Here is a 15,965-nt window from a genome sequence, read left to right as displayed (position 1 = left end):
TAGTGTAATTTCATGTGTTAGTTGAGTACATCATGTATTTATTTCTATTGTACAATATCATGTAGTTAAAAACAAAGCTCACATAGGCTTGTGGTGGCTGAAATTTTCACAGACTGCAGAGTCCAAGTCAAATAATGAAAAATAATGCACTGATTGATGTGTTACTGTTAGTTATTGATTGTGAAGGGTTTACTGATAATTTTAGTCCAACTCTCTTAAATATAAACATTTTCAAATAAGTAACCAATGAAGATTTGAACTCTGTGGTGAAGTCTCAAAGCTGCATTCAACTATGATGAACGACAGATCATTATGGCACTCCGCCAGTAAATTCAGAGAAATATTTAATCATTGTGATCTACAGACAATGCAGCTGTGAGGTTGTTTTTAGTGTAATAGAAATCCTAAATACATGTTTACTGCAGGAATAAAGTGTCACCAAGGCACAGCTAGGCAACTTTGTTTCTCTTTCATTCATTTCTACATAAACTACATTGCTTGAATTTTTTACTTTTATGCTTGCAAACGTCATGCCACTTACTTATTATGATTTCAAGGAGACGTTAGGTACTGTGACAGGTTTGTGCATGCCACCATGCAGCCAAATAAGATGCTTCTATAGGTAGCATATTAAGCACAAACCACTGCACCACACATGATTCTGCACATGCTTCAGTGTTTTGCTGTCTGGGGTGGCTGCTGAATGAGTAAAAGTGGAAAATCTAAAAAATACAAAGGTTGAAGTAACCTCCCTCAAATTGAATCTGAAACAGTAAACAATCCATAAAGTCATGTACAATGTTTCAAGCTAGTCGAAATAGAAAATTCACCATTTCTGAAATTTCAAAACATTCTGCAGCACACTGTATTCAAGATACTATCTAAATAAAATTCAAACTTCCCAACAAACAAACAAATTTCAACCAGATCAGTCCATTGAGGACTGATTTGTTTCATGCAGATGTCAGATGGACAGACATGGTGACCACAGTAGGTGCCCTTTCACATTATGCGTAAATGTGCTTAAAAAGATAACTGCAAAAAAGTACCTGATGGCCATACACCTAACCAAATATTAATAACAATCTGAAAAAAACACAGACAAATACACCATATCAAAGTAAGGTCATTTAAGTTTGTATGAAAAGGTAAGTACTGACTGTTTCTCAGTGGAATACTGACTGCATTTTGTTAGATTTCAAAGAGCTTCATGTTGAACACAAAGCCAGTTCTGTAGTCATACGGTATATTGATGTTACATGAAACAGCATTGGCTGTACATAAAAAACACTCACATACTAAAGCCGGATTTAGATACCAAATTATGGTGGCCGAGCACATGTAAGAGGTGACAAAAATCAGACTTAAGTGCTTGGATATTAGTAAAAAGAACAAAGAAAAGGCAGGATAGCAAAGTAAAATAAATACATTATTTCATAAAATAGCAAGATAATTTGCAAAATCCATGATAAAAGAGAAAAATTCTATCATTCCAAATTCGACACAAGAAACAGTGGGGAAGCATTAACACTGGTTAATGGCATGCTCTTCTTTTGCTTCCCTATCTCTGATAGGATGTGACTTTAGTGTTATACAGGTTGATAAGCAACAGATTTGGACATGGTCATGAAGATGAAGGACGTAGTTAAGAGGAGGCATCACATGCCAAATAAAGGTCAGAGAAGAGCTTTTATACATTCTGCAACAGTGGAGGTTGAAATACGAGGAATGACTACAGAGGCTAAAAGTTTATCTTATAGACAGGGGACAAGGGGGGAGCTGCTTTCCCAAAAATTGTGAATCCCAACAGCATGTTCCAGCACTTTCAGTCTTCAACTTGATGATATTTTGAATGCAACTGAATGGCCTATTTTCATCAAAATATTTGTGTTCTTATATTCTTGATTTTTTAGAAAAGTGTGTGCAGATTTCAAGGAGCATGCCTTTAATTTATTTCACTCTGTGACCAAAATCAAGATCAGTGGTGTTTCCTGCTTAAGATAAAGAGAGCAGACATTCCCAACAAAATCCTGAATGCAAACACCACTGTAATCAGATGAGGGTAACTCCACTCACTAAGTCTATTAACTCAGTCCCCTGGTGGAAACCAAAATAGTTACAATACAAGCACCACTTAACTGGAATTCCTGCGCTGGAAATGCTGGTGTAGATGTTTAATGCTTTATTTTTTATACATTGCTAAAGCTTTTTTTTTTGGAGCAACCCTTGTCAAATTGTACAAAAAAGTAACTGTAATTAGAATGCAAATGCTATACAAATTAGAAAATTGGTGTTTAAAGTTTCATTAGTTTACAACCACAGTTTAAATCTTATCCACTGTAAACAAAATGCCCAAGTTCACATGAATATCAATACAGAATCCTGAAATCTTTAATAAAATTTATAAAATTAATCCAATTAAAACGATTGTTTATATTTTCAATAAAAATTAAGAAGTTCCCTCCAATTCATTGTCATTTTAGTATGATAAGCATTACAAGAGAGACAGCACAATGTATAAAAATAAACCTTAATAGTAACAGTTAATGTGAAAAATGAAATGTTTATCTTTGTTAGTCAGAAAAAAAAAATTACATTTGTTATAGTAGCCCAATAAAAACTCAAAAGTCAAATTCACTTCAATAAATTCTCTCTTTAAGGCCAGTCTGTTAAGGCAACTGTTAAAAATTAACTAGGGTTGAATGGAATAATTTCTCATCCATATGAAAATGGTTGTTGTTACTCCACTCACGTTTTTAAATCCTCTGTACAGGATCTGAAGTTCCTTCTTTGTGAATTGAGTTTGTGCCTCCAGCTGCTCCAGTCCCTCAGGACGGTGACGGACAGTGGCCATTTCCAATTCATCTTCAACGCTGTCTGCAAAGAAAAATGATCACTCTTATAGAAAGTTACAGTTTAGGCATTTGGGTAAAGTGATTAAAAGAGAAACTAGCATTTAAATCTAGACAAACATAGAATGAATAATTACCCACACAAGTAATTGAAATTCCAGTTAAATAAACTCTAAAAAAAAGCCCTACATACCTGCATTGAAATAAATACATAATTATTTTCCATTACCAATATCAAATAACAGTTTCTTATACTGTATAAAAATTAAAGGTATGGTCATGAATATCAATTTTCTTTAATAAGCAAAAGCTAAAAGAGTTTATTAACTCTTTTGCTTATAAAGTGTATCTATGTAGTTATACATATTGCATAATGTATCTCTGAACTCATACCAATTAAGATTACTGTATTTGGAATTCATTTTATTTCCCTTGCTATGTGAACAGCTTATATTCCTCATGGTCATAATGACTTTTTTAGCAAGCAGGGATTAATTTAAAAATGCAAATCATTTTAAAACTTGAAACTTTTAAAGTGAAAAACACTGAGTTGTTGTGTTGTGCATCTTTAGTGGTATAGTTTAATTAGTGATGCTGAATTCATACATTTTCTGATCTGCTTAATATAGGATTGCAGGGGCCATCCTTATATGAGTGACAAGTAGCAATGAGCACTGGTCAATGCACAAGGACATCGCATGGCACTCTCATCTACACACCTGCTCAGGGGCTAATTTCAATTTACCAGTTAATCAAAATGCATATCTCTCTATTATAATAAAAAAATCTTGGGACATGACTTTTTGAAAAGACGTTTTTTAAGGAAGTTCCGCGAGACGGAGACTTTTACCATGAGATTCTTTCAAGTCACGCCATACTTACAACCTTTGGAAGCAAGTCACGTGAGACGGAAACTTTTGCCATGAGATTCTTTCAACTCACGCCATGCTTACAACTATTTTCAAACAAGACCACGGTCATCAGGTGCATTCCAGCACTTCACCTGGACAGACACCAATCCATTAAAGGGCATACTTATGAACACACACACACGCATGCACACACACACTTACGAAGATACAGTTTACAGTCACCCATTCATCTAAATATGGCAGCGAGAAACAAAGTCAAACGAATTAACGTGAAAATTGTCGATCGGTTACATGGGAAATTTAATTAAATGTGTATCAATAGACTATGCTGAAGCAGTTGGTGGTGATCGTACGGAAGATGAAAACATCAATTTACAATATCCCATAGAATATCTACAAGCGTTAACACCGTCCGGTTTTCCAACGGCTGAATTACTGTTGAAAAAGGATGTATCGTAATGTTATTGCGTAATTTATGCATGAGTGATGGACTATGCAATGGAACATGATTAGTTGTATTAAAATTTGGTCGAACAATTCTAACATGTAAAATTTTAACAGGCGACAAGAAAGGTAATATAGTACATATTCTGTGAATAACATAAGGCACAAAAGGAGCTCTTGATATGCCATTCGTATTAAAATGCTTACAGTTTCCTGTGAGAACAGCTTTTGCTACGACAATTAACAAATCACAGGGACAAACATTCGAAAAAGTCAGTTTATTTATTAGGGAGAAAGAAAAGATATTCACTCACGGGCAATTATATGTTGCGTTGTCACAATGTAAATCTAAATATGGAATCAAAATTCAATGCGATCCAAGTTTTAAAGTAAAAGTGAAAATAATGTATATGTAACAATTCCCATGAAAATAACAATCTCTTTAAATTGTATATCCGGTTAACTAAACCCGGATGGTAAAGTGATTTGATATACCAAACTACAAACTCCACATAAGAGTGCCCAGGCTGAGATTCAAATCCAGTCCCCTAGAGCTGGTGCGCTGCAGCAGTGCCCCCTGCTTGAATATAGTAAGTTTATGTATTTCATGGTGTTTCCCATAGTCCTGATTACACAATAAATTAACAGATAGTTTGACTTTATCCTTTTTTTGTACCTCCCACCAGCACCATAAAACAATTCAGGAGAGATCATCTATAATAATAAAAGGCAAAGCCCTCACTGACTGACTCACTCACTGACTCACTCATCACTAATTCTCCAACTTCCCGTGTAGGTGGAAGGCTGAAATTTGGCAGGCTCATTCCTTACAGCTTACTTACAAAAGTTAGGCAGGTTTCATTTCGAAATTCAAAGCGTAATGGTCATAACTGGAACATATTTTTTGTCCATACACTGTAATGGAGGAGGCGGAGTCACGTATCGCGTCATCACGCCTCCTACGTAATCACGTGAACTAAAAACAAGGAAGACATTTACAGCACGAGTCACACGCGGGAACGAAGGTAAATTACGTTAATTTTTGACTGTGTTTTAATACTGTGTGAGCATACATATTAACACATGTGCAATTAAACGTGTGCATTTACGGGGTGATTTCTCAGGCTTAAAAGCTCACCTTTTATCAAACACGGGAACAAAGGTAACTGACGTTTTTCACTGTCTTTTAATACTGTGTAACCATACATATTAACACATGTGCAATTAAACGTGTGCATTTACGGGGTGATTTCTCAGGCTTAAAAGCTCGCCTTTTACTAAAAAGGTAAATGCAAAACTATTTTCAATCAGTTTATTGAAACGCTCCCGTTAAGGATTGCAATAAGATATTCGCGAGATAAAAGAACGAAGTACGGGGAAATGGAGGAACAGCCGCAAACAGCGAAGAGCAAAAAATTAATTAAACAATTGAGAACGGAGCGAGTTAAGCATACAAGCATGTTCATAAGGGAAACAAAGCACGGTGTAAAACGTAACTTTAAATTAAGTTAATAGAAACGCTCCCGCTGCGGATTGCAATAACATATTTGCGAGATAAAAGTTTAATGAGAAGACACGAGGTATAAACGAAGCACACGCCGTGGCGCAACGTTAGGGGCAACAGTTTCAACCATTCTATGATCTGCTTCTCGCAACTGAAAGACGGCACATGGCGGATGTTAGCCGACTTGCTGACCGCAACGTTAGGGGCTTCAACTATGCCGCTGACGCAACATGTCAGTGCCAACACTTTGCAGACTGTACTTAAAAGACACGCCCTCCTCACTGGACAGTTAAAAACACCAATCAAACTAACGATGACATCAAGTATTACCCAATCAAAAGTAGGAAAGGAGGCATCTTCATAAAATGCGTGTGGGATGATTTGCATGAGACGCTGCTTTAAAAAAAAAATGATAAAAAAAATACGGGATAAATCCCGTCCAGTATTGATTCAAAACGAGACGCGCAATTTCATTCTCAAACGCGGCACGATTCCGTATTTTAAAGGACGGGTGGCAACCCTACAGTGCCAGGTAACCACCCATACAATCAGATTGTGATTCACACTAGGAATGCAATGAATGTAATTACCCCGATCTACATACAAGGTGAAAGTCTTGCAACATTCAAAGATGATGGTTTGGGGATAATTAGTACTTATTAAGTACAACATTGAACATAAAAGAGCTTATGAAGCCTTGAACCGAAAAAAGCAAGATCTCAGAGATCGTAAAAAAAAAAAAGGAGGTAATGTCGTTTTACTCGCTGTACATTTTACTCAAACATTACCACTTATTCCACGAGGGAGACCAGCAGATGAACTCAACGCGTGTTTAAAATCCATGCTTCTCCCACGGTCGGTTATATGTCGCGTGTTCTCGGGTAGGTACACCAAAAAATGTATACATTTAAGCATGTAATGGGCAAAGAAAAAATTAGGTATACCCGAAGGCACTGCAGTAGTACTCAATGTAACTTTACTTCTTAAATGTTAATGTTTTACTGTTTAATAATTTATACGCTTCTTATATATTGTTCAAATTCTTTTATGAAAATACCAGTGACAGCGCAATGCACGATAACATCGAGTGAATACACCATACGCATCTGCCCACGGCCGCCCTGGTGTGCGCAGATAGGAGTTGATTCTAAAATAAAATAAACATAAAAAGAGTAATACATTCATCACCCATAAAGCGGATAGCAGACGTGACGTATTATATGTGTACCAGATTTCAAGTCAATAGGTGAAACGGTTTGCAAGCTACAGGTGATTTAAAATCATGGACAGACCAACGAAAAGCCACGGTAGCAAATTATTGAAGAAGATTTTACTGTTTAATAATTTATATTTATATGAAATGTGCTTCTTATATATTACTTCATATTCTCATATGATAATGATGTTAATGTTGTTTATATTGATTTCTATGTTATTGTAAGTGCATCTATGTGTGTATATGTATGTATGTATGTGTATATATATATATATATAAAAAATATATATATAAAAAATATATGTGTATATGTATATATAATATATCTGTATATGTGTGTATATGTGTGTGTATATGTGTATATGTATATATATATGACGGCAACACTCATAACAATGACAACACAATTACATTGACAATCATGTTACGTTATTTTTAAAATGTTTCCTTTACTTTTTCATTACCTCTTTAACACAATACTTCTCCGCTGCGAAGCGCGGGTATTTTGCTAGTATATGATAAACTAGCAAGGCCTCATCTGGAGTACTGTATGCACTTTTGGTCTCCATATCACAAAAAAGACACAACAGTTCTAAAGAAAGTACAGCAACTAGGACTGCAAGGTAACAGCTATGTGGAAATACTAAAGCAGTTGAAACTTTTTAGTTTAAGCAAACAGATTATGCAAATGACGATTAATTGTTTAAAATTATTATCTGAACTAGTACATTGGATGCCAGCAGTTTGTCTAAAATAAATTTCTCAACTAGAAGATAGGGCCACTGATGGAAACAATTTAAGGGCAATTTATATTCAAACGTTACACAGAGAACCATAGATATACCGAATAAGTTATGATAAACAATAGTACTTTGGGGATGTTTAAAAACTCATCTATATTTGGAGACATTAGGTAAATAGAATGGGTGAGCATGTCGGCTAAACAGCCTGCTATTGTCAAGATTGTTCTAATGTTGTAACGCTCTACAAAAAGGGTATTGAATTCTATGGCCATCCTATCTTGTAGCAAATAATTGTTAGAACTTAACTTCTTATGATTGTAGACTCGCAACATTTGCAGCCCTATTTAACGTTAATACTAGGACTCATTTGTGTCAGTTGATGTCTGTTTGGTACCATGACGCCACAGCTTTCTCAATCATCATTGTACCCTAAACTCTAGGCTTTAGTGCCAGTCGCATTGTGGCTTTCCTGCGCTCTTCTACTGCCACATAAGTACTCTGTTCAGACTTCCTTAGAGTCTACCGTGACCTTTCTTCTACTGTTGTACAGCTAAACATAACCTGTTTTATTTGAACTGCAAGTCCCTTGAAATGTATTTAGCTTTTGAGCCCCTTTATTTTTCATTCACTACGTTTTGTGTTATTTTACTATTTATAGTGGACAATACACCATATTATATGCTTTCAATTACTTCAATAATTTCATTATTTAATGATAATACCCTTCAAATGCTTAAACATTGCATGTGTACAGTGTTTTTCATCAGACTCCCTTCCCTCCATTCATTCTTTCATTTTCTACACCAACACAACCCAAAACAGTTTTACGTGGATCTGAAGCCCATACCAGCAGTACTGGACATAAGGAACTAACCATGGGTCATATACCAGTCTGTCCTAGAAAACTCACCCACACACACTCACACACTTATGCCAGGCAAATGTTGAGCTGCCAATTAACTTAACCAACATGTCTTTGTGATGTGGGAGAAAACAGAAGTACCCAATGAGATAGCAAATTTGTACAAAGCTGAATCAAATCTTGTTTGCTGAAAACTGAGCCAGGACCCCCTAACTACTGTGCTGACCATTTTATGAATTTATTATTTGTAAAACCTAAAACAAAAAATAGATATTTAGTGTTGAATTATCCTATTTGTAAAGTCCTTAAAGCAATGGAATAATTGATTACAATACTTTCTTGTATCAACTTGTGTAACAACTGAGCTCTTCCAAGTCTTCTTACTAAACCAAATATTCCCTATACAGCTTGCTTTTTTAATTTGTGTCAACCTTAAATTGACCTCTCTAAAGTAAGTCTGTACAAGTCCTACAAGTCAAGCTTGCTCCTAAAATTCAGTTCAATAAGTCCATAACTGATGTATATTTTAATTTTGTTTGATATATTACCTGTTATATAACTAGTTAAATGTTGTATACTGTAAATTAAAAATAATAATACTTTTAATTTATATAGCACCTTTCCCAGGCTCAGGGTGCTTCACTGAGTCACAGAGAGAACATCAGGGTATGTATATAAATGGCTATGAAGTAACAACTAAAGTATTTTTTTTTCCCTATCTTCACTTTGGGGTGACATTTTTCTATTTTTATCTTTAAGATGTGCATGGTAATATATTTTCTTTTATCATAGGTGATGCCATTCATTAAAGGAATGGCTTTTAATCTTTGCAAACCTGTAATGGAAAAAGCATGTTTAGATAATGGATGGAGGGATAGAGAGATAACTCATACAAATAATCATAGGCTCAGTTAATATTAAAATAATTGTATTATGTTACATATGATCTTATATTCTCACAAGAGCTTTTTTTAAGTTCTGTCCTCATTTGCTAATCTTCCCCAGCAAGATAACTCTAGAGGAGATCAGTTTTCATTGTTAGAGGGGCCCAAGATTCAGCCAGCCCTGCTGCACACATTACATTATGTAATGATCTGTGCCATATTTTCTAATTTAATGCACTTCTGTGCAGGTGTCACCTTGGGTAGTGGTGGATATACTTTTTTCCTTTCTTAAAAGGTCAGTTTTGTTTTTAAAGGAATTCAGTTGGCAGTGATCCACACTGTGGCACATTGTACCAAGTGTAAAAGCTGAGAGCTAAGTGATACATATCAGCACAGGCTTCATTCTGCAGGAGCAAAAGGGTAATGGATTTCCATAAACAGAAAGCAACTAAGGACTCCAAAAAATATTTTGAACATCAAAATGTGATCTAAAATCTTGTCTGCAGTTGAAAGTTTTAAGTACGTTAACCAGAACAATAGCCCATTGTTTATAGGGAGTAGATAGTAGATTCTCAAAACTTCAGGAAACGTCTGACTATGACACTGATGATCCTGGACAGCATGTACCTCATACAGTAAGCACACTGGCTTACTGTCTATAATCATACCAGAGAGTGACACGCTCTCCAGCTTCTCTTTTTAGATGCACACTGGCTCCTTAAAGGACAGATACCCTCACTACTTTCCTCTAGTTCTGTATTGCAATAGTCATCTCCTTCTTGAGTTCAGTGCCAGTGACCTCAGGATGCTGGATTAGTTGAACTGTTTTGGACAAAAACTGTTGTCTTCAGGTTTTACTTTCCTGATTGTAGGCTGACACTACCTCTGAATAAGTTGTGTCGAACTTGGTCACAGCTCCTTTTGTATACGCATGTAGTTTCTGAAATTAGAGCACTAGTGGTGGAATCATTTTTGAACGGTGGCTCATCCTTGATAATCCTGTAGCAAAGCTGTGTCTGAAAACTTGAGTATAGTTCTGTTTGTTATGTTCAAATTCCACTATGCCTGGTTCCCATTTTTATACTATGTTCAAAACAAATTAATATTTGCTTGTGCCACTTCTCCCTCTGAGTTGCACTCAAGCTAAAGATTCATAGAGTTGTCAAGATGTATGATACTATCAATAAATAAAACAGTTAATTAAAGGTGTGGCTAGCCAAGTGGGTATTTAATTTCTGGATGCCCTAGCAGCTGGTTTTTAATGGCCAGCCTCAAAAGTCCATTCATTTTCTTAACCAGCTTAAGCCATTACAAGGAGTACAGAGAGTGGGAGATATTGAGATAGGACAAAAACAGAGCCACATTTGTCAACACTGGGCTAGTCTAGAAACTCTCGTTAATATATTAAGTATTTATTGAGAATGGATAGGAGTAAGGTAGAACAGCTGAAAAAAATATATACAGACACAGACAGAATGTGCAAATGCCAAATTAGGTGTCAAACCCTAGTCCTTGGAGCTTGAGGGAGCAGAGGTAACCATTGCAACACCATACTTTAAAGCCTTTCTTTGTGTACTGCGGGCACTCCAGCCACTGTAAAAAAATAAAAAATAAAAAAAAACTCACAGTTGCTCCCCTCCATTCGAACTACAGTACTGTGGTGCTAAAGTATCACCCATTGCAGAGCTGCACCCAGGTCCTAATTTGGGACCCTGAGGTGGTTCATTGTGTAGTGGGTGAAGCAACACGCTGCATCAGTGCATGCTCCCAACTCTCTTCCCCCAACACCCCCACCCCTAGTCCTAGTCACAGGAACCCTCATTCATGATGAGGAAGAATAGCAAACAGATAATGCAAGTGTAGAAATATATTTTGAATGTTATAATGTGGGCAGCCAAGCAAACTATGAAATAAAATTAAATACAACCAAGAAGGAACAAAGATTTAGTGGCATAACATTTACTGTACAATAATTAGTAACTCAAGACAGGTGAAGGTGTGGGTATTAGGTTTACCTAGACTCAGCAGAAAATGTATCTCATTATCTGTGCTGTGATATATGATGGTACTCGCACTGAAGACATGTTTGCTCATTATCTGCAGCAAAAAGGTTAGAGAAAGTCACTTGAACTTGAAACTCAGAATTCTTTTGTCACACAACACCTTGAACTTCTACACCAAAATTGGAAAACCTAGGTTGTCTGTGAATGCCTGCTGTGCCTAAGACCAACTATTGCTGAAATGCAAGACAATAGTTTGTATAATATATAGTACTAAGAATATCTATTTTCAGCTTTGTCTGTTTGGAATTTATGGAATATTTCCTATCATATTGATTGATTACTGTACTTAGTTTCTTGTGGTTAGAGTTTTAGGTTAGTTGTGCATTTTGCTCTAAGACATTTATGTTAAGCAGTTGTTCACAATTAAGAAAGAAGTTATATCACAAGCCACTTTTAATTAAAGAGACTGGATTTAGACTAATATATTGATGAAGCTATTTTAATAACCTACTTCTTGAAGTAAGAGTTTACATTAATAGGCACACACAGCGAGGGAACAGTGCACTGGAACACTATTTCGCTACCAGTGATGATAAAACCCTATTTATTATACTCAATATATAAAGAACATGATAGCCACAATTACTTTCTTAAGCTTGGGAGGAAAAGAAAGAAGACAGTTGTCGGTGGGGAGAATGTATTGGTCAACTTTAAAGCGAAACTGTGGCTTTTCTTTTTGTATATCTATCTCTAATTAAAGTGACAGAAACAAACAGTGCAGTGCAGCAAAGTACAAATGAAAATGTCCCTCTTGGGACTGAAATACATGTTTGATTGTGAAAGAAAGGATAGAAATGTAAATGAGGAAAGTTAAGAATTCTGCACTGCAGTCCTCCAGGGATTTACAAATGAATCAGTAAAATGTACACTGTACCTTTGTAATGCTTGTGTCTTTGAATTGGCTGATTGCTAGAATGTTTAAACTATACCGCAAACACAAAAGGTAAAAAGAAAACAATATGGTACTGAAGTTAACTCATTTACTTCTCAGATATCTGAGCTGACTTGAACCTAAATTCTTTTGCCTATTGATGTTTAACAAGTATATGTAAAGAATGTGCAACAAAATATACTATTACACTTCTGTTTTCTCTTAGTGCTTACACTGATTCTTTCTTTTGAAACTGTTACAAATAAACATTCAGATAGATTTTTTCATTACTCTGTCCTAGAAATACTAGGACTTTTTGCATTTGCTGAGTATTCAAATTTATTTTTATTCTTAAAGGTAAGACCTATGGTGTAATCCACATAAAACAAACATGTTGATCTTTATTAAAGGGTAGTTCCTCCTTCACCATTACATTCACAATTGGCAAAAATGCATAAATAGCAACATTAGATTAAGGCAACTGAAGAATATTCCTTAATCTGAACAGTACCAGTACCATATAGCATGTTACTATTACAGATTTAAATTGCTTACATAATTTTTTACAATTGGAACTCATGCAAAGAGATGTCTTGCTCAGGGTCATGAAATTATATCAGAAACTGGGATTAAATCTGAAACTTTGTACATTAAACTCCAATGCTAAACCAATGGGCCCCTAAGGCTACAGGTTTTTGTTTAAAACCAGTTTCACAATCAGCGAGTCATTTTTATCTCAGATTAATGTCAATTATTTGCCTGGTACACTTTTTTACTCTCCTCTAATCCTGCATTCAGAAAAAAATAATGTGATTTTACATTTTTATAAGTCATTTAGAAACATTTGTCATTTTTACCATACGTTGAAATAAGCAATTGCCTTAATTTACAATTTTCTGTGTAGTTTCCTCCCTTAATTGCATTCTTATAATGACAACTAGGGGGTTTGCCCCCTGCTCGCTTCGCTTGCCAACCCCCCTGGCCTGCGCTATGTGCCAGCCACTTGGCATCTCTGCTGCTCATGTCGTGAAGAGGGGGGCTGAATGCCCCCCAAGGAGATGCGGTCGCTCCACCGAAACCCCCTGTTAAACGGTGATGCAATGGGAAACAAATACAGTAATCCCTCCTCCATCGCGGGGGTTGCGTTCCAGAGCCACCTGCGAAATAGGAAAATCCGCGAAGTAGAAACCATATGTTTATATGGTTATTTTTAGAATGTCATGCTTGGGTCACAGATTTGCGCAGAAACACAGGAGGTTGTAGAGAGACAGGAACGTTATTCAAACACTGCAAACAAACATTTGTCTCTTTTTCAAAAGTTTAAACTGTGCTCCATGACAAGACAGAGATGACAGTCCTGTCTCACAATTAAAAGAATGCAAACATATCTTCCTTTTCAAAGGAGTGCAAAGCAAGCAGTCAAAAAAAAAATCAATAGGGCTTTTTGGCTTTTAAGTATGCGAAGCACCGCCGGTACAAAGCTGTTGAAGGCGGCAGCTCACACCCCCTCTGTCAGGAGCAGGAAGAGACAGAGAGAGATAGAGAGAGAGATAAAAAATCAATACGTGCCCTTTGAGCTTTTAAGTATGCGAAGCACTGTGCAGCACGTCCTTCAGGAAGCAGCTGCACACAGCCCCCCTGCTCACACCCCCCTACGTCAGCGCAAGAGAGAGAGAGAGAGAGAAAGTAAGTTGGGTAGTTTCTCAGCCATCTGCCAATAGCGTCCCTTGTATGAAATCAACTGGGCAAACCAACTGAGGAAGCATGTACCAGAAATTAAAAGACCCATTGTCCGCAGAAACCCGCGAAGCAGCGAAAAATCCGCGATATATATTTAAATATGCTTACATATAAAATCCGCGATGGAGTGAAGCCGCGAAAGGCGAAGCGCGATATAGCGAGGGATCACTGTAGTTTTTTTTTTTTTTTTTAACCTCCTCTTTGCTCGATCTGCTGCAAACATTTAAAAGCCTGTACAGCAACTGTCCTACTCTTTGTTTTTTATTCCCGGACCCGGGCGTGATTAAATCTCTTGGCACAAAGTCTTGCCTCGCGGGATGTGAGTTCTTGATAATTTTTTAGTTTATAATTTAAAAACGGAATAAAAATCTGAAAATCTAACAGCAGCACATTAAAGTTTGATAAATTCTGAAAAGAATGATACCAAACATATATATGTAGGTTTTAAAAAAAAAACAAAAAACATGACATAAAAACGTCACACAAAATCGTTGCACTTTTAGGGTTAAGATTTTATCTATATATATGTTACGGCCAAAACCCGAAGTTCAGCCAGTTCCCGAATTGACCGGCCATTTCGCATTTTGGCCGCGAGGTGTGGCCAAAGTCCAAAGTACTAGAAATAACCGGCATATATGCTACTTTGGCCAGCCATTTCGCGAAGTGGCGAGAACTCCCTGGCCAAAATCCGATGAGCTAATGTAAGACTGTCCGCTCAAGGTGCGAAGATGCTTAAAAATTTTCAGATGCAGATTCAGAAGTAAGTTTTCCATTCTGCACGAGAAACTGCTCAAGGTGGGTCTTGTTCATCAAAGCGGACGCCACTTGAGACGGCCTTCCCCTCACCCAAACACTAACCTTAAGGTCAATAAAATAGGTCCCTGATGTTAAGTCACTATTTTATTGCTAAAATGATAACAGAAATGTGAAATCTACTTATATACCTGATGTTAATTATTGTGAAACAACCAAGTGGCGTCCGCTTTCTGAACATGAGCCGCCAAGGCTACACTCAACGCAATTGCACTACTAAGTGCACAACAAATCGCTGCTCATGCCTTTTTCCTTCCGACCTTGGCCGATCGCCCCATGCCATTTCGCAAACTGGCTGGCCAAATCCCGAAATCGAGGAAAAGATCGGACATTGGCCGGTCAATTTACAGCGACATTGGCCATTTCCAGATTTGGCCGGACATTTCCCGCTTTGGCCGATTTCGGGTTTTGGCCGTAACATATGTATATATATATATATATATATATATATATATATATATATATATATATATATATATATACATATGTATATATATATATATATATATATATATATATATATATATATATATATATATATATATATATACATATATATATATATATATATACATATATATATATAAGATTAACAACAAGCAGAGTAGACAACTGAGCTAATGAAACTGAATGGTGAAAGGCTGCAACTACAGTGTCAAACGCATTAATATGCTCATTAGTAGACAATGGAAGGAGAATGAAAATCATGGTAATGATGAAAATTAAAAAAACTAAAAAAAATACAAAATTACACCCAAGTAACTTGCATAAATACCTGGTACATTGAAAAAAGAAATCTACCAAATATAGCTGTGTAATTTCTGCTTTAATCCCAAAAGATGGTGTTATTTACCAGTTCCTATGCTTAACTAGATTAGGAGTCCAATTAAAAGCAGAAGCTGATTGGAATAAAAACCTGCAGTCACAGGGGGTCTCCTGGGGCCTCATTTATAAATCTTGCAAATGTAGAAAAAGAGACTTGAAATGTTTGTACACAACTTTCTATATAAATATCAGGATTTATAAAACAAAACTTGACAAGGGAAAATGTGTATTATTTATGGTAACTCTTACCCATGCGTACACAACATCTCTGAGAAA

The 15,965-nt window shown here is 36.2% G+C and overlaps 1 protein-coding gene across 3 annotated transcripts in view; it reads right to left on the bottom strand.

The window, feature by feature from the left end:
• The window catches only part of kcnip4a (potassium voltage-gated channel interacting protein 4a), a 915,543-nt gene that overhangs the window by 131,165 nt on the left and 768,413 nt on the right, over positions 1 to 15,965 (bottom strand). For all 3 annotated transcript variants that reach the window (XM_051928636.1, XM_028801760.2, XM_051928635.1), the window contains exon 2: positions 2,753 to 2,877. In XM_051928636.1, coding sequence (XP_051784596.1) covers positions 2,753 to 2,877 — 125 coding nt within the window. The remainder of the gene's footprint in view (positions 1 to 2,752; positions 2,878 to 15,965) is intronic.

Source organism: Erpetoichthys calabaricus, chromosome 5 (genome assembly GCF_900747795.2).
Source record: "Erpetoichthys calabaricus chromosome 5, fErpCal1.3, whole genome shotgun sequence".
NCBI lineage: Eukaryota > Metazoa > Chordata > Cladistia > Polypteriformes > Polypteridae > Erpetoichthys > Erpetoichthys calabaricus.
The sequence above is the reverse complement of the archived record's forward strand: the minus strand, read 5'-3'. Positions and strand labels throughout refer to the sequence as shown.